This window comes from Lissotriton helveticus, chromosome 2_2 (assembly GCF_964261635.1).
Source record: "Lissotriton helveticus chromosome 2_2, aLisHel1.1, whole genome shotgun sequence".
In the NCBI taxonomy this organism is placed as follows: domain Eukaryota; kingdom Metazoa; phylum Chordata; class Amphibia; order Caudata; family Salamandridae; genus Lissotriton; species Lissotriton helveticus.
The window spans coordinates 509,227,107-509,249,134 of record NC_136060.1 but is presented as its reverse complement, the minus strand read 5'-3'; the positions used below and the strand labels follow the sequence as shown (position 1 = coordinate 509,249,134).

The 22,028-nt window shown below is 46.7% G+C and overlaps 1 protein-coding gene across 1 annotated transcript in view; it reads right to left on the bottom strand.

Moving 5' to 3' along the window:
* RTKN (rhotekin) overlaps positions 1 to 22,028 on the bottom strand; it is a 210,953-nt gene that overhangs the window by 2,644 nt on the left and 186,281 nt on the right. Inside the window, exons 9-10 of the mRNA XM_078678794.1 lie at positions 14,320 to 14,485; positions 12,263 to 12,367 (exon numbers count right to left, since the gene is read on the bottom strand). Of these exons, the coding sequence (XP_078534920.1) occupies positions 12,263 to 12,367; positions 14,320 to 14,485 (271 nt within the window). The remainder of the gene's footprint in view (positions 1 to 12,262; positions 12,368 to 14,319; positions 14,486 to 22,028) is intronic.

The following is a 22,028-nucleotide window of genomic DNA, read 5'->3' as shown; positions in this document are numbered from 1 at the left end:
CCTCTCATACCTTGGGCTGTTGGTGCTCCCATCCCTCTCATACCTTGGGCTGTCGGTGCTCCCATCCCTCTCATACCTTGGGCTGTTGGTGCTCCCATCCCTCTCATACCTTGGGCTGTTGGTGCTCCCATCCCTCTCATACCTTGGGCTGTCGGTGCTCCCATCCCTCTCATACCTTGGGCTGTCGGTGCTCCCATCCCTCTCATACCTTGGGCTGTTGGTGCTCCCATCCCACTCATACCAGGGGCTGTTGGTGCTCCCATCCCTCTCATACCTTGGGCTGTCGCTGCTCCCATCCCTCTCATACCTTGGGCTGTCGGTGCTCCCATCCCTCTCATACCTTGGGCTGTCGGTGCTCCCATCCCTCTCATACCTTGGGCTGTTGGTGCTCCCATCCCTCTCATACCTTGGGCTGTTGGTGCTCCCATCCCTCTCATACCTGGGGCTGTCGGTGCTCCCATCCCTCTCATACCTGGGGCTGTTGGTGTTCCCATTCCTCTCATACCTTGGCTGTCAGTGCTCCCGTCCCTCTCATACCTTGGGTTGTTGGTGCTCCGATCCCACTCATACCTGGGGCTGTTGGTGCTCCCATCCCACTCATACCAGGGGCTGTTGGTGCTCCCATCCCACTCATACCAGGGGCTGTTGGTGCTCCAGTCCCTCTTATATCTGGGGCTGTTGGTGCTTCCATCCCGCTCATACCTGGGGCTGTTGGTGCTCCCGTCCCTCTCATACTTGGGGCTGTTGGTGCCCCCGTCCCTCTCATACTTGGGGCTGTTGGTGCTCCCGTCCCTCTCATACTTGGGGCTGTTGGTGCCCCCGTCCCTCTCATACTTGGGGCTGTTGGTGCCCCCGTCCCTCTCATACTTGGGGCTGTTGGTGCTCCCGTCCCTCTCATACCTGGGGCTGTTGGTGCCCCCGTCCCTCTCATACTTGGGGCTGTTGGTGCTCCCGTCCCTCTCATACCTGGGGCTGTTGGTGCCCCCGTCCCTCTCATACTTGGGGCTGTTGGTGCTCCCGTCCCTCTCATACCTGGGGCTGTTGGTGCCCCCGTCCCTCTCATACCTGGGGCTGTTGGTGCTCCCGTCCCTCTCATACCTTGGCTGTCAGTGCTCCCGTCCCTCTCATACCTGGGGCTGTTGGTGCTCCCGTCCCTCTCATACCTTGGCTGTCAGTGCTCCCGTCCCTCTCATACCTGGGGCTGTTGGTGCCCCCACCAAGCTGTATCCAAACAGCTCTCATACAGCATTAGCTATCAGTGTTCTAGCTCAGTTCTGTAGCTACGAACCCTTCTGTGTGTAGATGGGAGTGCTCTCACCGCACTGTGCACCACCAAGCGTTACGTGACACTTCACGTTAGCGCAGACAACCCAGCTATTGAGAATAACAGGCACACGGCTGAACAACAAGAATGGACTAGTGTTGGATGGATTTTACCACATGACACCAAACAGGAACTACACAAGTGGAAGAAAAGCCTCCATTTCAAATTCAACATCTTAATGCATCCGAGTCGGAAAGCAAAACATCCACATCTTTTAAACCAATGCTTTCAGATTCTCCTACATCATTTCTTCTTATGTAATTCACCAAAGATATATTGAAGTCATACAAGCAATAGTAGTAGAGGTGCAACTTCAAAGAAAATATATGTAAAAGCACGTTCCTGAAATTGCAAAAGGAATTAACCAAGAGGTCTGTTCCTTGCTTGTTATGCTTTTTTTATTCAGGGTCTTCTAGACCATAAGATGGCAGCTCTGCGCAGCCAACGCGTTTCGCCCAAAATCTGGGCTTCTTCAGGGCCAAAGAAACTTTATCAACTTGATTATAGGTTTTGAATGATGAAACTCTTGATTACTTCTCCCAGTCCATGTACAGCTAGGATAGTGCACAGCTCTGTTTTCTATCAGCAGCAATGATCTTAAGACAGTCTTTCAAACACAATACCACACATCGTTTGCAGTGGTAAACAGACAAAATATCGACTAAAAAATATCGAATGGACATAATATCGAGTACAAAATATAGGCTGGACAAAATATCGAATGGACAGAATATAGACATCAAAAATATCGTTTTGAAGGTAAGTAATGTAATATCGAATTTTAAAATATAGATAGTCAAAATATCAAAGTACATAATATAGGTTAATAAAAATATCTAAAATTTAATAATATCGAATTTTTTATAGTGTATTTTATGTGTGAAAAGTGTTTATTTATGTTATAATGTAATTTAATTAATGAATTTAATGTTATGTAAATTTTGCGTAATTTAATTTTGTAGCGGGTTGTGGGTTTATAGGGGAATAGGGTGTGAAGTAATTTATTATAATTAATTAAATATGTACATTTATTTATTGGTATTTGTTCATAATTAATTGTTAATTAATTTGTATTTTGTAATTAATTAAATTTTAATTGCCAATTAATTGTATTTAATTGATTAATTGATAATTATGTTAATTTAACTAATTTAATTTCTGTATCGGGTTGTGGGTTTATAGGGGAATAGGGTGGGAAGTAATTTAATTATAATTAGTTAAATATGTTAATTTATGTATTCGTTTTTATTTTTAATTAATTGTTAAATAATTGTTATTTGGTAATTAATTACATTTTAATTGACAATTAATTTTATTAAATTAATTAATTGATAATTATGGTAATTTTACTAATTTATTTTCTGTAGTGGGTTGTGGGTTTATAGGGGAATAGGGTGGGAAGTAATTTAATTATAACTAATTACATATGTTAATTTGTTTGTTGGTATTTATTAGATTTTAATTGTTAAGTAACTTTTTAATTACTAAATAATTAATTGTTAATTTGTAATTAATTAGTATTAATAGATAACTAATTGTAATGATTAATTTAAATTAGTATTTGTAATTAATTAATTATTATATTATATTAAATTGGTAATTACTTTTAATTAATTTTTTTATAGATATTAATATATATATATTTTTAAATAATATATGAAGTATCTACTTTCCCTATTGTTGCACTCACTGGAGTGGGAATAGTAATTTTTACCCCTATGCTATCCAACGCTTTCCCTACTGTTGCACTCTCTGGAGTGGGAATAGTAATTTTTACCCCTACGCTATCCAACCCTTTCTCTACTGTTGCACTCTCTGGAGTGGGGATATTAATTTTTACCCCTACGCTATCCAACCCTTTCTCTACTGTTGCACTCTCTGGAGTGGGAATAGTAATTTGTACCCCTACGCTATCCAACGCTTTCCCTACTGTTGCACTCTCTGGAGTGGGAATAGTAATTTTTACCTCTACGCTATCCAGCGCCTTACCTACTGTTGCACTCTCTGGAGTGGGAATAGTAATTTTTACACTTCCGCTATCGTACGGTAATATTATTGGATATTTTTGTATCATATTATGTTACTATATATATATGTTTTAACAAATATGATTGTAAAAAAACAAATGTATAACTTTAATTAATTATTTTATTATTATAAGGTAATTTAGGTATTGTTAAGTATATTTTAGTAATTAATTTTTAATATTAATTTAATTTAACATTGTTTTTAATAAAGCCGATATTTTTATAAACTATATTTTTGTAAACGATATTTTTACTCGATATTTTTGTACTTACCTGTTTTTAGATACAAAGTCGATATTCTGTCTGTCGATATTTTTTCGCCGATATTTTTGCTAGTCAATATTATATCCCTCGATATTATGTCAGTGATCCGTTTGCAGTCACAGTTTATCGGACTTTTTCTTATTCAGTTCCTGTGGCTGCCGCCGTGTATGGCAATGACGCAACACGTGTACTCAGCGTTTCACAAACTTTATTCAATGAACATGGACTGGAGAAGTAATGGAAAGTTTTGTCATTCAAAACTTATGATCACCTATTATTTCAGCAATGTGCTTTTACATATATTTTACATATATACATATATATATAGAAGTCACCTACTGACGTGTTCATTCCATTCTTGAACCTTCAGCTCACTCTAGAAGTCACCTACACAAATGTTGGCTCCATTTCCGGTGTAACCTGGAGGTCCTTGCCTCCAGTGCCTACAAACATGCCAGCCTGTGACACCCCATCACTCTTAACCTGTACATGGCTGGATTTGTGCAGACTCCTCCAGTCAGATGTTTCTTCCTATGACTTAAGTTGACTGGATCTTTGAAGCAGATCCTGTCCCTCCATGCTCCTTCCTTATCTTTGCCACAGCACTTGCACTTTCACCTTTGTGTCCTCAACCTACTGAGGACCAACACCAGCCACTCCCGACAAAAACCGACCCCACGCCTATCAACATCATGAACAAACATGGAAAAGGACAAAGGTTACTTCACCTGTCGCTGTAATAAGTTGACAGCAGAGCCCGAATCTCAGCTGAGACAGCGTTATCCTGAAGCAGCAGGCCTTCGGAGGAAGAGGTAGGAAGTGAAGGGCCGGAGATGGCTGAGGGATCGCAGAAAGAGACAGACAAGGCAAGCCAGAAGAAGCAAAATCAAGCAGAGGGGGTGAAGAAAGTGCATAAAAGAGGTGATAGGGGTTGTGTATGATAGGTCATCAAGTGAAAATAATGAGACAATGGAGAGTGTGAGAGCAAACAGAGGAAAAAGAAAAAATGGAGCTCGCAGTAAAGCGGGGGGCGAGAGGACAGGAGGAGGTAACACAGAAAAGAGAAAGATATAAACACAGTGAGATGTTATAGGCCCGCAAGTCGGAAAAGATGAGCTACATGCAATTGGCAGTTGAAGTTAGTAGAAAGGAGTTATCAGCTAAATATAATCAGAGGAAAAACTAAGAGATGGTACGGGCACACTGACGCACGCACACAGGCACACTAGATCGACGTAAACTTCGCAAGCTGTAATCAATATACTGAACACTGACTGCAACAAGTCTCAGCACACCTGCCCCAGGCGAGAGGAATCAGATATCACAAGAAATGACTGACATACTCCGGGTAAGAGAAACCATTGAAGGATTTTACTTCATCGCCCTCCAGAGAACACTGAGTGTCGCACCCACGGGGCGTAAAATCCTCATTAGGGCGCAATGGTGTGAGGCTTCAAACGCTGTGCAACCTCCTGAGAAGAGGCCAGGACCCTGCCCTGGAGAAGCCTCTTCACCTCTGCTGAGCTGAGAACACAGCTGCCGAACCTCAGGGTCCTACATTCTACCACCTGTTCAGCCTTCATCAGGGCCCCATTGATCTGCCAGAAGACCATATACTATGTCTTGTTTTTTCCCATGACATGGATAAGTCAGAGAGTCGGTCATCTTGAATCAGAGAAGTGGATCAAGATTAGTATCAGCCTTGTGTGATCTCTTTCAAGGCATCAACACAGCTCTAGAGGTGACATCTCCATCTAGAGCTCCAGCATCCTATCAACAGTCTCCACCCCAAGGGTCCTGGGGAGGTAACTCAACGTTATTCCACCTTCAGCGGTGCCTGACTCCTGGACACAAGGATTCCATCAAACACCTGCATTTAGAGGGAACCACAGAAGATAACCCTGGAGCTGTAGGTTCTGAACTCTGAATGTCCCATCATTACTAAGAGAGAACATAAGTCGAGAGAGGGCTATGACACATAATGCATGACCACCTCCCCTCGAACACAGGGCACATTGTCTTCTCATAGTCGTATCTGAACTTCTTCACCCACAGGAGAAGGTAAACTCATGCTTGGTGCTCGAACACAAAGCACATTGCCTTCCCGTAAGCGTATCTGAACTTCTCAACTCACAGGAGGAGGTAGACTCATACTGTGTGCTCAAATATAGAAAACATTGCCTTTTCGCAGTCGTATCTGAACTTCTCGACCCACAGGAGGAGGTAGACTCATACTTTGCGCTCAAACACAGAGCACATTGACTTTTCCTAGTCATATCTGAACTTTTCGTCCCACAGGAGGAGGTAGACTTGTACTTTGTGCTCAAACACAGAGCACATTGCCTTTTCACAGTCCTATCTGAACTTCTCAACCCACAGGATGAGGTAGAATCATACTTTGTGCTCGAACACAAAGCACATTGCCTTCCTGTAATCGTATCTGAAGTTCTCATTCCACAGGAGGAGGTAGACTCGTATTTTGTGCTCGAACACAGAACGCATTGCCTTTTCACAGTCGTATCTGAACTTCTTGACCCAAAAGAGGAGATAGACTCCTACTTTGCGTTTGAACACAAAGCACATTGCCTTCCTGCAATTGTATCTGAACTTTTCAACCAACAATAGGAAGTAGACTCATACTTTGTGCTCAAACACAAAGCACATTGCCTTCCAGTAATCGTTTCTGAACTTCTCGTCCCACAGGAGGAGTTAGACTCATACTTTGTGCTTGAACACAGAGCACATTGCCTTTTCACAGTCCTATCTGAACTTCTAGACCCACAGGATGAGGTAGAATCATACTTTGTGCTCGAACACAAAGCACATTGCCTTCCTGTAATCGTATCTGAACTTCTCATCTCACAGGAGGAGGTAGACTCGTACTTTGCGCTCGAACACAGAACACATTGCCTTTTCGCAGTCGTAACTGAACTTCTCGACCCACAAGAGGAGATAGACTCATACTTTGTGCTTGAACACAAAGCACATTGCCTTCCCGTAATCATACCTGAACTTTTCAACCAACAGGAGGAAGGAGACTCATACTTTGTGCTCGAACACAAAGCACATTGCCTTCCCGTAATCATACCTGAACTTCTCAACCCACAGGAGGAGGTAGACTCATACTTTGTGCTCAAACACAGAGCACATTGCCTTTTCACAGTCGTATCTGAACTTCTCGACCCACAGGAGGAGGAAGACTCATACTTTGTGCTCGAACACAAAGCCCATTGCCTTCCCGTAATCGTATCTGAACTTCTCGTCCCACAGCAGGAGGTAGACTCATACTTTGTGCTCGAACGTAGATCTCATTGCCTTCCCGTAATCATATCTGAACTTCTCAACCCACAGGAGGAGGTAGACTCATACTTTGTGCTCAAACACAGAGCACATTGCCTTTTCACATTTGTATCTGAACTTTTCGACCGACAAGAGGAGGTAGACTCATACTTTGTGCTCGAACACAAAGCCCATTGCTTTCCCGTAATCGGATCTGAAATTCTCATCCCACAGGAGGAGGTAGACTCATGCTTCATGCTAGAACACAGAGCGCATTGCCTTCTCACAGTCATATTTAAACTTCTTAACTGCACTAGAGCTGGCTGAGGAACCAGGAGCTAACAGTGTGCTGATCAGGAGGCTCTATAGAGGGCTGTGGGGATATTCCTGGCTGAGGAAGCAGGAGCTAACAGGGCGCTGAGGAGGAGGAGCTACACGGGGCTGTGGGGACACACCTAGCTGATGAAGCAGGAGCTAATAGTGCTAAGCAGGAGGAGCTACAGAGCGTTATGGGGACAGAGCTGGCTGAGGAAGCAGGAGCTAACAGGGCGTTGAGCAGGAGGCGCTACAGAGGGCTGCAAGAGCAAGAGCTGAGAGTGCACTGAGCAGAAGCGCTAATTAGGGCTGGGCGTACAGCTCTAGCTGAGGAAAAAGGAGCTTGATCCACGTACAAAAACATATCTTCAAGGAAGAGGCAGCCTTCTTCCGCACTCAACTTGATCGTGCCAAAAACAGACCTAGGGAACTCTTCAAAATCATTCGAAACCAAACTTCCCCCGCTCCTCCAAATCTCATCGCCTCCTCAGCCAGGTGTGAAGAAATTTCCCACTTCTTGTCGGAAAAAATAGCCAAAATTGATCAATTCTTCCTTTCCACAGAGCTCCCCTCCAACTCCCAATGCAATCCAGTCCTCACCTCTAATGTCTACTCCACATCCCCTCGACCAGTTGACCCCTTCTCTGTTCCTCCCACTATTCTACCGCTCCCCAGCGCCTCTCCTCACCCACCTACTTCCTCACCCCCCTAACCACACCCCCGCACCTATCCCCTACCACATCTCTGGAAACCAACTCCCCTAACTCACAATTAAAGAACAATGCCTTCTTGCTCAATTTCCTCCCCGTGACTGAGGCAGAAGTCCTTCAAATAATGGGTTATCATAAACCGTGCTCCCATACGAAAAACCCCTTACCCTCTAACCTTGTCACTGCCCTTAAGTACTTCATCACCCCATAATGGACCACAATCATCAACACCTCTCTCTCCACTGGCTGTGTCCCCACTTCCCTTCAACTTGGACAAATCTCTCCCATAATCAAAAACCCCAATGTGACCCCAATGACCTAAAACATCTCCGCCCCATCACTAACCTCCCCCTTTTCTCAAAGGAACTTGAAAAATGTGTTCTACTACAACTAGACAAACACATCGAAAACGTCAACCTACTCGACCCCTTTCAATCAGGCTTCAGGAAAGGCTGCAGCACTGAAACGGCAATGCTCCATGTCATTGATGACATCCACCATTCACTTGATAATGGCGAGACCTGCCTTCTTATCCTCCTTGATCTCTCCGCAGCTTTCGGTACAGTCAACCATTTATCCCTACGTAATGTGTTTAGGACCCGTTTCGGCCTTAATGGTAGTGCCTACAAATGGTTTGTCCCCTACCTACAACACCGAACTCAGCAAATCAAAATTCAAAAATGTCTTTCTAACCCCACTCCTGTCTCCCTTGGAGTCCCCCAAGGATCTATTCTCTCTCCCTCCCTCTTTAACCACTTTATGGAACCCCTCACCCTCTTTCTTAAACAAGCTGGCATCAACTACCACCTCCACGCCGATGACACTCAAATCTATTACAAGATTAAAACTCATGCTGACATCTTAGACCCTCACCAAGATCCAAACCTGGTTTCATTCCAATCATCTCAAACTTAACCCTAATAAAACTGAAATCATTCTCTTCTCCCCTAAAAATAACCCTCTCCCCGTTCAATTCTGGATCTCTGACCTTAACGCACTCAACTGCTCACTCACCCTGTCCAACTCCGTCAAATCTCTTGGTATTTCTATCGACAACACCCTAACCCTTAACGTCCACATCAAAAACTCTGCTAAAGGAGCCCTCTTCACTCTCCGTCACCTCAAGAAAATTAAACCCTTTATACCCACCGCTGATTTTAAACTTGTAGTTCAGTCACTTGTCCTTTCACGTATTGACTATGGTAACGCCATCCTCAACGGAATCCCAAAGGTCCACCTTGCTCCAATCAGAGCTGTGCTCAACCTTCAGCCAGGCTCATCACCAACTGCAAACGCTTCGATCATATATCCCCAGCTCTCAAATCACTTAAACGGCTCGCTATCGAAGGCAGGTCTGCTTACAGAACTGCCCGCATTACTCATAAAGCCCTCCACCAAAACACTCCAGAGTACCTCTCCAAGAAGCTCCTCATTGCGGGCACCACACGACCTCTGAGAAGCACCAACACCCTCCTTCTAATCCCACCACTGCATAAAAAGAAATCCACACAATCACGCTCCTTCTGTGGTAATGCCCCATCATCTGGAATGCCCTCCCAAAAAACCTGCGCTGTAACCCCTCCTATCCCAGCTTCACAAAGGCCTCGAAATCCACCTCCTCAATTATTATTGGGGGTCTTAACCTGTGACCTGCGCCTGATCTCCAATCACCATGTATTTTTAGCCCAATAATATTTGTCCATTTCCTAATCATCAGCTACCTAATGACTTGATATGTATAGATCTTGCCCCTGTTTATCTATTTAATTTTGTAAACTTTGCATGTTGTTTTCATTATCTTTTATCTACTTGTTTGACATGTTTGGCCCAATTCTTATTGGGGTCCCTAACCTATAACCTGCCCCTGATCTCCAATCACCATGTTATTTGTGTCCAGTAATATTTGTCCATTTCCCCAACATCATCTGTCTAATTACTTGATCTGTTATAGCTCTTGCACCTGTATATTCATTTTGATTTGTATATTTCACATGTTGCTTCATTATCTTTTTATCTACTTGTATGCCATGTTTGCTTTATATTATCTTCTCATGTAAAGCGCTCTGATACCTCTGGGTCTAGCCAGCGCTATTTAAATCTTTTAAAAATAAAAAAATAAAGGGCTGGGCGGACAGGTCTGGCTGAGGAAGAACGAGCTGAGAGTGCAGAAAGAGGCGCTATTTAGGGCTGCGAAGACAGCTGGCTGAGGAAGCAGGAGCTAACAGGGCGCTGAGCAAGAGGTGCTACAGATGGCAGTGGGGACAGAGCTGAGTGCGCTGAGCAGGAGGCGCTACAGAGGGCAGTGGGGACAGAGCTGAGTGCGCTGAGCAGGAGGCGCTACAGAGGGCAGTGGGGACAGAGCTGAGTGCGCTGAGCAGGAGGCGCTACAGAGGGCAGTGGGGACAGAGCTGAGTGCGATGAGCCGGAGGCGCTACAGAGGGCAGTGGGGACAGAGCTGAGTGCGCTGAGCAGGAGGCGCTACAGAGGGCTGTGGGGACAGAGCTGAGTGCGCTGAGCAGGAGGCGCAACAGAGGGCAATGGGTACAGAGCTGAGTGCGCTGAGCAGGAGGCGCTACAGAGGGCTGTGAGGACAGAGTTGAGTGCGCTGAGCAGGAGGTGCTACAGAGGGCAGTGGGGACAGAGCTGAGTGCGCTGAGCAGGAGGCGCTACAGAGGGCAGTGGGGACAGAGCTGAGTGCGCTGAGCAGGAGGCACTACAGAGGGCAGTGGGGACAGAGTTGAGTGCGCTGAGCAGGAGGGGCTACAGAGGGCTGTGGGGACAGAGTTGAGTGCGCTGAGCAGGAGGTGCTACAGAGGGCAGTGGGGACAGAGCTGAGTGCGCTGAGCAGGAGGCGCTACAGAAGGCAGTGGGGACAGAGCTGAGTGCGCTGAGCAGGAGGCGCTACAGAGGGCAGTGGGGACAGAGCTGAGTGCGCTGAGTAGGAGGCGCTACAGAGGGCTGTGGGGACAGAGTTGAGTGCGCTGAGCAGGAGGCGCTACAGAGGGCTGTGAGGACAGAGCTGAGTGCGCTGAGCAGGAGGCGCTACAGAGGGCTCTGGGGACAGAGCTGAGTGCGCTGAGTAGGAGGCGCTACAGAGGGCTGTGTGGACAGAGTTGAGTGCGCTGAGTAGGAGGCGCTACAGAGGGCTGTGAGAACAGAGCTGAGTGCGCTGAGCAGGAGGCGCTACAGAGGGCAGTGGGGACAGAGCTGAGTGCGCTACAGAGGGCAGTGGGAACAGAGCTGAGTGCGCTGAGCAGGAGGCGCTACAGAGGGCAGTGGGACAGAGCTGAGTGCGCTGAGCAGGAGGCGCTACAGAGGGCAGTGGGACAGAGCTGAGTGCGCTGAGCAGGAGGCGCTACAGAGGGCAGTGGGACAGAGCTGAGTGCGCTGAGCAGGAGGCGCTACAGAGGGCAGTGGGGACAGAGCTGAGTGCGCTGAGCAGGAGGCGCTACAGAGGGCAGTGGGACAGAGCTGAGTGCGCTGAGCAGGAGGCGCTACAGAGGGCAGTGGGACAGAGCTGAGTGCGCTGAGCAGGAGGCGCTACAGAGGGCAGTGGGAACAGAGCTGAGTGCGCTGAGCAGGAGGCGCTACAGAGGACAGTGGGGACAGAGCTGAGTGCGCTGAGCAGGAGGCGCTACAGAGGGCAGTGGGGACAGAGCTGAGTGCGCTGAGCAGGAGGAGATACATGGAGCAGGGTCTCACAGACTCCAGGGGCTGGCATTGTGCCCAGGGCAGATACATGAAGGACAGGAGGAGCTCACAGACTCCAGGCGCATGCCATGTTCATGCTTATAGAGACTGGGTTGATCAAGTGTTTACATGTTTCTGTGGCCCACTGTGTCTGTTTGTCAAAAATATGTCCGAGAGGGTGGGGTACTGCAGGCGTTACCATGATTCCAGAGGCAGTATGGAGCACCGCAGCCACACCCACTGTCTTCATTCATGATCAGAGATGACAAAGATGGAAACACAAGATGGTGCATGTAGAGCTCTGAAATCTAAAGCCGAGTCACCCATGGCACCACCCGCACAACCCACTCATGCCCACCAGGGGATCAAGCACAGCTGCTTCCCTAAGCAAAGGACTTCCTGCCTGTCCTGATGGCCCCTGATGAGCCGGCTGCCCACAAAGACCTGACCCCGGGACAGAGGCTTACCCATCTGCTGGTAAAGGGAGGCCTCTCGCCTGTCCCGATGGCCCCCGAGGAGCCGGCTCCCCACAGCGACCTGTCCCAGGGACAGTAACCTACCCATCTCATGGTAAAGGGCGACCTCCCGCCTGTCCCTAAGGCACCTTAGGGGCTGGTTTCCCACAAATACCTGTCCTAGGGGAAGTGACTTACCCATCTCATGGTACAGGGAGCCCTGCTTGGAGAGCATGTTCGGGGGTTTCCGCGGCGACGGTCCTTCGATCTTCATCACTTCATCGCAGCACTGCTTCCACTGGCCTGCGGTCAAGGAGAAGGAGGAAGGTGAGGGACCTTAGCAAAGATGTGTACATCCAGAGAGCAAACATACAGCTGACGCAGCAGGCTCTCTCTCTACTGCCCCAGAACAAGCAAGTTCTTCATTGATTGCCCCACACAAAGCAAGATCTCAAATATATATATATAGGTCCATCTCGTTAACCTAGTGACGACTCCGAGCCCTGATGCCGGAGATGGTTTCTGTGCCAATCGCTTAACAGAAACGGATTTGGCCACATGTAAGGAGGCAGGCTGCCCCTACCTTTTTCTGCAACTATCGGATCTCTCTGTGCACATGACGCAAGAGGTGGTGTGAGAGCACGCTGTGTCCGCCCCCCCCCCCTCCTTTTCGCTTCAACCTAATCGGGAGCTATTCATGAGCTCTATGAGGAAGTAATTGACTAGCCCTCACATCAACCATTGGATTTCCTTGGGGACCACAAATCCAATGGCTATACACAGACTATTCTTTCATTGTCCTGAAGAAGACCCTAGTTTGATGCTTTTCATTTTGCACAATATTAAAAGGGTCGAAACGTCGACAGCCAATCAAAAGCACTAGTCCACTCTGACCATTACAAATAAGAAGAAATATATCCTTAGGTCATTCTGAGAATATTATTATGTTTTCACGCTAGGTTTATATGTAATTGTTTGTTATGTGAATAATTTATGTATGTTGTGCTGTGATTGATGTATAATTCACACTGTATTCCATGTTTCACTTACTCTCTGTATTTGTCCTGTTTTAAATTAACATATGATTTTCTAATATATAAAGTTCAAATGTGTCCTGAGTAACACAATTCATTTTTACCTCTTTTCTTGATTATGTGTTTAGACTGAATGATGCAAACATTTAGTGTAATCCCACGGTAGAAGGGGGTAGAAAAAGTTCAAGTTTGCAAAGTGTGTTGTGGCAGGACCACTGTTCGTTTAATGATATAGTCAACAAGTTCTGTACGTTACTGTGTATCCCCATTGACCAATACTGGCCCCCAGAGCACAGGCGAACGCTGGTGGTGTGCGGAGTCCAAAATCCATACCCAACTCTTAGCTAGCGAGACCCAAGCAAGAGATTACAACAACAGCGTGAAATAAAAGATCAAATTCAACACTTAAGACTAATGAATTATCTTGCAGGTATTTACTCATACTACTGCTACTTCCTCAAGGTTCAGATCTACTCATATCATAGGTAGTTCTCACCCTACCCCTTACCACGCTTCGCAGATTCCTACTCACAACATATGATTTATTCAAGCAATAGCAATTTGCTTTTTGAATAGCTGCTCAAACATAAGCACTTACTTCTGTTGCTACTATTTACTGCTAAGTGCTTACTTAAATCCAGGTACATTTTGTGAGTACGGTAAACATCCTTTACAACGCAACTGTTACAACGAAGTACCTTTACGACGCAACCGTTACAAAGCAACTTTTACAACGACTTGCACTGGGGGGCGCTCTAGGATAGGGAATAGTTTCCAACACCATCCCTACTATCCACGGGGACCGGAGTTGGAATAGTAAATTAAACTATTCACTATCCAGCGCCCCCCAACGCAAGTCGTTGTAAAAGTTGCGTTGTAAAACTTGCGCCGTAAAGGCATGCGTTGTAATAACATGCGTTGCAATGTCATACATCCGTGACTACTTACTCCTGATGAACTGATCTACTCAAGTCAAAAGGATTTACCTTATGAGTTTACTTCTGTGGTAATTCAGTTGTTTGCATTTCTCTTAAGGGATTACATCGGTACCAGACATTTAATCAAGCTGCAACGGCTTATTCCTGTGCAGGTATTTACATTGTAGCAATTATACATAGGGGCTTACTCCTGTCATAGAGCTTACTCATGTTGTACATAGTTACCCCTTAGTTACATTGTACAGACTTCTCCTAAGGACTCACTCGTGCCACTGATACTCACTCATGTCGTAGAAGTGCTGCCAGAAGGCCTCCATCCAGCGCTGCATGTCGGCGCGGCTCTCCGCGAGCAGCGTGTGCGTAACCTCGTCTCCTCCGTAGCGGTTGGTGATGGACATTCTTTGGTGCTTGATCTTTGGATCTTTGTCTGTCGCACGAATACGTGTTTCCTGCGGAAAGAAGAGTGTGAGATGTGACCTCCTCTTCGGTGCACGTGTCACACCTGCTGCAGGCTCGTAATTTAATGCCTGCTTCACTTCTTGCATGCTGCAGCAAGCGATGATCCTGACCTGACATATGCCTTGCTTGATAACACTGATCCTCCAGATCACTAGTTACCCATGGAGAATTTTTAGGCTTACGGGCAAGGTCCAGTGACTTTCCTTACTCCAAAGGGACATGAAAGGCCACCAATCAGTGACAGTGAGTTAGTGGTCTCTTGCATGCCACTTATGACAGGCCTGTGGTTCCATACATGCCGTCTAGTCTACACACAAACTTCAAAATACAGTCACACACTATCATTCTTGCGAAGCTTTACACTCTATGCTTTGTTTTACAGAGAACGTCCAGACTTATGCTACAGTCAGGTTACAGTACTGGGTTTGTGCTCTTCCTGGATGCCTTTCCAGTAGGGTATGTGAGAGTGTTTGTTGCTCTGTGAGTGTCTGGTAGCATCCACTGATGTTTAGGTACCTCAGTGAATTTGGTATTTTGTTGTCTAATAGTAGATATTGGTGGCTGGGTGTTGCTGGCAGAAGTCTTAGCAATCAATGTATGAATCTTTTCAATTCTTCTCCAAGGTCTTGGTGTGTTTTTCTTATTAGCTCCTTCAAACCCATGAGCCTGTATAGTGAGAAGTTAAGAGAGCAGTCAAGGGATCCAGGGGTGGAGCTTCCTTTGAAAGGGTAGGTATCACCATTGTTGGTCTCCTGAAACTCATACCAACCTCTTGTAACAAATACTTTACTGTTATTGTGGAGCATGTCCCTGATATGTAGAGATTGTGGCCTTGTGGAGCACTACTGTTCCTGTTGTGACCAAGGCACTTTAATGAAGATCTACATGAATATTCAACTGTCTCAGATTTACCAGGATGGTGATTGCTTACAGACAAACAACCTCATCTGTACATTTGTGAAGGCTGTGCATAATAAGTGCAAGGTGAGCTGCACTTCTCTATGTCCTACCATCCCCAGACCAATAGGTTTGTAAAAGGATTTAATAAAATATTGAAGAGCATAATGGGTGCTTTGGAAGAGGTCCTGAGGAGGAAGTGCCTCAGAAGGGGTTTAGAGTTCATATGGTTTGAACACTTGCAAGGACACTTCATCTGTTGCCCCTTGCTTCGATAAGAGAGATTTTCAAAGGAAACTTGATGTCCACTACACACGATGTAGGGGACTGAAAAAGATGATACTTCAGTTCATGGATATAGCAAGGGACAACCGTCGTGCTAGCCTTCAGATTATATATGAGCAGCCTGTCACAAACACAGCCATAACTGGACATAAAGACGATCAGAAATTCTTGATCCAGAACCTGCTCTGTCCTTTGTAGGATAAGTCTGTGATGATTTTTATGCAGTCATAATACACATTAGTGATGCCAGTTTTGTGATTGAGTTAAAGCCAACTGGGAGTGCAGTAGAATCTACCAGAAATCGCCTCTAGCCCTACCATCTGATGGCTTTAATATCAGCTCCACTCCTGTCTAGGTCCAAGAGGGTTATTAGGCCCAGTGAGATGATACGTAATTGTATCAGAAAAGGGTGCAGGGTAGTGCTGTCCCACCCATTATCTTTGACCCATGGGCTGTACAAAATCTGTACTCTTTTTATCGACATGGGGAATCTGTCCATGAATCGAAAAACATCCTGGATGTCAGACAAGGTTCATGAGTGCATCAAGGCAGAGGTGGATAATAAGACACTGTGGCCAGGAATGATGGACTCTTCCTGAAGTTGACCAGCCACCCCAAGGATGATGGGGCTCAGATATAGGTAAATTGACTTGTACTTCTGCATGAACTATTACTATTTTTATGAAGTTTTCAACAACAAATTGCCAGGTCTGATGAACCCATGGATAGGCTCGTCACAGCAAAGATCTTACGACTTTTAATTTTATCAGTGTCTGTAGTTCTCAGCACCTGGGAAGGACACTTCAGTCATCTCCAAAAGATGGGAAACAAACTGACCATGAGGTTTACTAAGTTCCAGATTGGTCAGGCATCTAAATATCTAAGCTTAATCTTTTCTATTAAACAGCAAGCTGCCCAGAATGGACTCCTGACACCAGTCTGGTAACAGTGTCTTAAAAGAGGTGTCTTTAAAATGCTTTTCAGAATTGGTTGAAATGTCAATGGTACTTGTGTTCTGGAATGGTTCTGGGAGAGAATTCGAGAAAGCTGTCTCTTGTGGTAAGAAGTGCTTTCCTATTTTTAGTAGACCCAGGACATAGGAAGCAGTTTCTTTTCGTCGCTCTTGATATTTCTCATTGATTGATAGAAAATGCTGCGGCAGAATGAATTCTGAGTAGCAGTGTGGCTCTACATGTATACATTCAACCCAGGCAACAGGTGTGTAGGGCAAGAGGTGGACTCCAGAAGCCACTGTCCAGGCTGTGCTGTCCAGGAGGCTCCCACAACCCACAATAGTCGCTCCCTTGAGAGCCTCGGCGCACAGAAGCCGCCTTCTCTGTGCTTGGAACTGAAGCCATTACACCTGCTTGAGGAACGGGGTTTGCACCCCTTTCCCTTTGCACAGTGTAGGTCCACCACCCCAGCAAAGCACACCCCCTGCCCACTGTAAGGTTGTGAGCTATCACTACCACCCATTTTGGACTCTGGCTGATTCAACCCACATCTCCCACTTCATATTTAAGAGTCACTCAGCATCAGTCTTGTGCAGATGCAAAGCTACCTTGGTGCTGGCTTCTCTCCCTCAGACCGGGGCCCATCCCGGACTATTGGAGCACCTTCCAGCCGTGACCGGTGGAGACGAGGCGCTAGATTGCCCTGACCACTGGAAGGTCTGCACAACGTTCAACTGACTGAAGATCAGGGTTTAATTAAGGAAGGAACTGAGGCTGCCCTGGTGGCAGAAGCCAGCAGCCCAGCTGGTCCAGAGGCAAGACCAGACCAAGAGCCACTGCACGCTGTGCCTGGCTTGAGGCGCTACACACTCAATGAGCTGTATCAGCACCAGTGGGTCTGCAATATCTCCCCCCACCATTGGTAGGTAGAGGCTGTCCTGGTGGCAGAAGACAGCAGCCCAGCTGGTCTAAAGAGAGGACCAGGTTAAGAGCCGCTGCACGCTGTGCCTGGCTTGAGCTGCAACACACACAATGACACCAGGGCTGTCCGAGCTGCTGTTCCATAGCCTTGACACTCACACCCCCTGCAGGGAGCCTGAGCCCTTAGGCTGGAGTCAGCAGTCCTGGTCCAGAACCAATAATACCGTCTTTGAGTCCCCTAAGATTCCTGAGAAATCCGCATTTTAAGTCAAAGTCTAAACCTTAAACCCTAGTGAACAGATCCCAGTTAGAACTGGTGAATACTTTTTGTCCAGTGAGTATCCTAGTCCCGTCAGAAACTTCCAATAAAAAATCTTGACCAGTCATTTTCAGGATAACAGTCTAGGCTGTATTCGCTTCCCCCTCCCCCTCCTCCAGCCATACCAGGCCCCCCTTCTCCTTCCCAGCCCCACCCCTCGACAGGTGGGTTCTGCACCCATATTACACCTGCTTTCCTGTTGAAAACTCAAGGGGGTGGTGGTGGGGTCTCCAACTGCTCTTTAAAAAATAATTTCTGTAGCACACTGATGCCACCCCATGACCCAATGTATAACTGGGGTTCAAGGTTCTAGATCGGGCACTACATGACTTCACAAGTCTGGAACCCACCTATCAGGGGTCGCCTGGAGCTGAGCACAGGCGGCAGCAAGGGAAGAAAGGACACAGGATGCTCAGCTTGAGGTCTACCTGGCTCGGGTTGAGAACCACAGGTGGGTAAAGAGCTATGGGTGAGACCAAGGTGGTCATTTGGAACAAAGGCTCCACCTTTCAGCATCAGATAAAAGGTCAGTCTGTGCGACGCACAGCAACTGTTGAAGCATCTGCTCGAACCACTGGGCTCTAATTCCATTTGCTTTGACATGTCTTAGGTCAGTGGTTCTTAACTTTTCGACTTCTGGGGACCCCCACTTAATCATTAGTGGAACCCGGGGACCCCTCACTGAATCATTATTGGAATCCGCGGACCCCCTACTGAGTCAATACTGGAACCCGGGGACCCCAACTGAATCATTATTGGAATCGAGGGACCCCCGCACTGAGTCACTGAATCATTGTTGGAATCCGGGGACCCCCAATGAGTCACTTCTGGAATCCGGGGATACAGGCCTGAGCTTTGTTGATAATTTGAACTGCAAAACAATACACAAAAAAATAGAGAAAAAAGCATAACCACATATAAATAAAAAAAATATAAAAAATTTAATTTTAATAGGAAAATTTGAGCTTTCCTAAATTCAGTCGAGGCCACTCATCGTCCAAACTATTTTGTGTTTGTCTGTGAAAAAAGGCAACATTGGAATGTTGCTCTGCAGGCCTTTACCGGCCCGTAGAAGCATGGAGCACTCCTTTGTATTCAATGGAGTTCTCCACATTCCAATGTTCTAATATAGCCTTATAGCCCGCCGTAGTGGGCTATACCGGCTATTGAAGGCCCGCTCCCGCATTAAAGGCACGAACCAAAGGCTCGTTGCTCATGCCACGCCCTCCCCCAGAAAAATGTGCAATGATGGGCCTCGTGGGGCAGCACGTGCTGCACTTCTTAAACACAGAGCACACCGACATCTAGGCCCAGGAAGTACAGGGCATGTTTCCTTTCTCTGCGTCTCCGTTTGCATTGTTGGGGTAAACAATGCCTTTTGCCAGTTTGCCAAGGAGGGATAATTTCAACCCATGAGCCGTGAGATGCTCCAATTAGCATCTGAAAGAATGTTCCTGCCCTCTCACCCTCTGGCCTGTTTAACCCGTTTGCTCACAAGCACAATGTAAGAAAGCCAGTAAAATAAAACAAATTTTATTTTCTACTTCACAATTCAGGGGTTTGGCACTAGACACAGGACTAATGACCGTCGAGTGATAAGCACGGTGGCGGTCCATCACTAGATCTTCCTAATGACCCTTGAGTGATAAGCACGGTGGTGGCACATCACTAGATCTTCCTAATGGCCCCCGAGTGATAATGACAGCAGCTGACCATCTCTAGATCTTCCCAATGACCCTCGAGTGATAAGCACGCCGAGGCTGACCATCACTAGATCGTCCTAATGACCCTTGAGTGATAAGCACGCTGAGGCTGACCATCACTAGATCGTCCTAATGACCCTTGAGTGATAAGCACGCTGAGGCTGACCATCACTAGATCGTCCTAATGACCCTTGAGTGATAAGCACGCTGAGGCTGACCATCACTAGATCGTCCTAATGACCCTTGAGTGATAAGCACGCTGAGGCTGACCATCACTAGATCTTCCTAATGACCCTTGAGTGATAAGCACGGCGGTGGCACATCACTAGATCTTCCTAATGGCACCCGAGAGATAATCACAGCAGCTGACCATCACTATATCGTCCTAATGACCCTTGCGTGATAAGCACAGCAGCTGACCATCTCTAGATCTTCCCAATGACCCTCGAGTGATAAGCAGAGCAGCTGACCATCACTTGAACGTCCTAATGACCCTCGAGTGATAAGCATGCTGAGGCTGACCATCACAAGATCGTCCTAATGACCCTCGAGTGATAAGCATGCTGAGGCTGACCATCACAAGATCGTCCTAATGACCCTCGAGTGATAAGCACAGCAGCTGACCATCACTACATCATCCTAATGGCCCTGAGTGATAAGCAAGGCGGCAGCCCATCACTAGATCATCCTAATGGCCCTTGAGTAATGAGCATGGCGGCAGCCCATCACTAGATCTTCCTAAAGAACCTCGAGTGATAAGCACAGTGGTGGCCCATCACTAAATAATAATAATAATAAAAGCTTCTTGTATAGCGCCTGGTTACACTAAAAACAGTGTGTCCCCGCGCTTTATGAACATGGACTGGGCTGATTCCGGGAGAAGAGAGGGAGTGGATAGGTGGGGCGGGGGGAGAAGGGGCTCATATCTTCGGGAACAGATACGTTTTTAGCTTTTGGCGGGAAAATTTTCTCTGATGGTTCCATTCTGAGTTCAATGGGAAGTGAGTTCCATTGTTTGCTAGCCAAGTATTTAAAAGACCTACGGCCCATTCGCGCCCTGTACATTCTGGGCACTTGAAAGAGCATTTGAACTTGGGATCTTAAGGATTGTTTGGGTTGGTATTTGGTCAGCAGTTTTTGAAGGTATACTGGTCCTTTTTCTTGGGCAATGCGGTGAGTCATGCACATCGTTTTGAAAACAATGTGCTCACGTATGGGCAGCCAGTGGAGGGTGGCTAAGGCACATTTCCCGGAGGACCTTCTAGATAGGTTAAGTGCCAGTCGAGCCGCTGCGCTTTGAACGCAATGTAGACGCTGGAGACCTTTTTTGCCCATGTATAGTGAGTTACTGTAATCAAGATGGGGTGTTACCAGGGCATGGATCAGGGTTTTCCTATTGGTGGCAGGGAGGGAGTCCAGGGTTTTGCGTAGAGTCTTAGGGATTCCGTAGCATTTGCCTGCAATCCCTCTAGTGTGGTGTTCAAAAGAGAGGGTAGTGCCTAATCTAACCCCTAAGTTTTTGACCTGCTCGGAGGGCTTTGGTATGTCGCCCAATTCTAATGCCCACCATGTAGACGACCAGATGGACGGAGTCTTCCCCAACACGAGAAGTTCTGTTTTATTTGCGTTAAGGCATAGACAGTTGGTATTCATCCATCTAGCTAGGTCACTGAGGCATACCGAGAAACTAGCTGAGGCTTCCTCGGGCGGCTGAGATAGTGTCACCACCAGCTGAGTGTCATCTGCATATGACACTATCTCGACCCCATATGCCTCAACAATCTTGGCCAGGGGTGCCATATACAGATTGAATAGTGTGGGGCTCAGAATTGAGCCCTGCGTACCCCATGTCTGAGTGCTCGAACTACCGATTTGAAAGGAGGGCAATGGACTTGGAATTGTCTATTAGCCAGGAACACGCACATCCATTTGTGAGCAAGGCCCTCAATTCCAGCCTCGCTAAGACGTGAGAGTAGTATGGGATGGGAGACGGTGTCAAACGCCGCGCTCAGGTCTACTAGAAGGAGCGCGGCTGTCATCCCCTCATCCACTCTACCTCTTAATAGCTCCGTGGAAAAAAGAAGAGCTGATTCAGTAGAATGGTACGCTCTGAATCCTGACTGCGAAGGGTGGAGGTGATGCCCTTCTTCTAAGTGCTTTATCAGTTGGATGTTAACTATCTTTTCCACCACCTTAGCGCAGAATGGTAGGAGTGATATAGGACGGTAGTTGTCCAGCTGGGTTATACTAAGATTGGCCTTTTTTTAATAGGGATGACCTGCGCTGTTTTACAGTCTTGTGGTACCTGGCTCGTCTGGAAAGATAGTTTAATCATATGACTTATATGATTTACCAGTAGTTCAGCTTGGTTTTTGAAGATCTTGGGGCGAGCTAAATCTTTGGGGGAGCCCGATTGGATGCTACAGATGATTCTTAGCACCTCAGTGTTATCTGG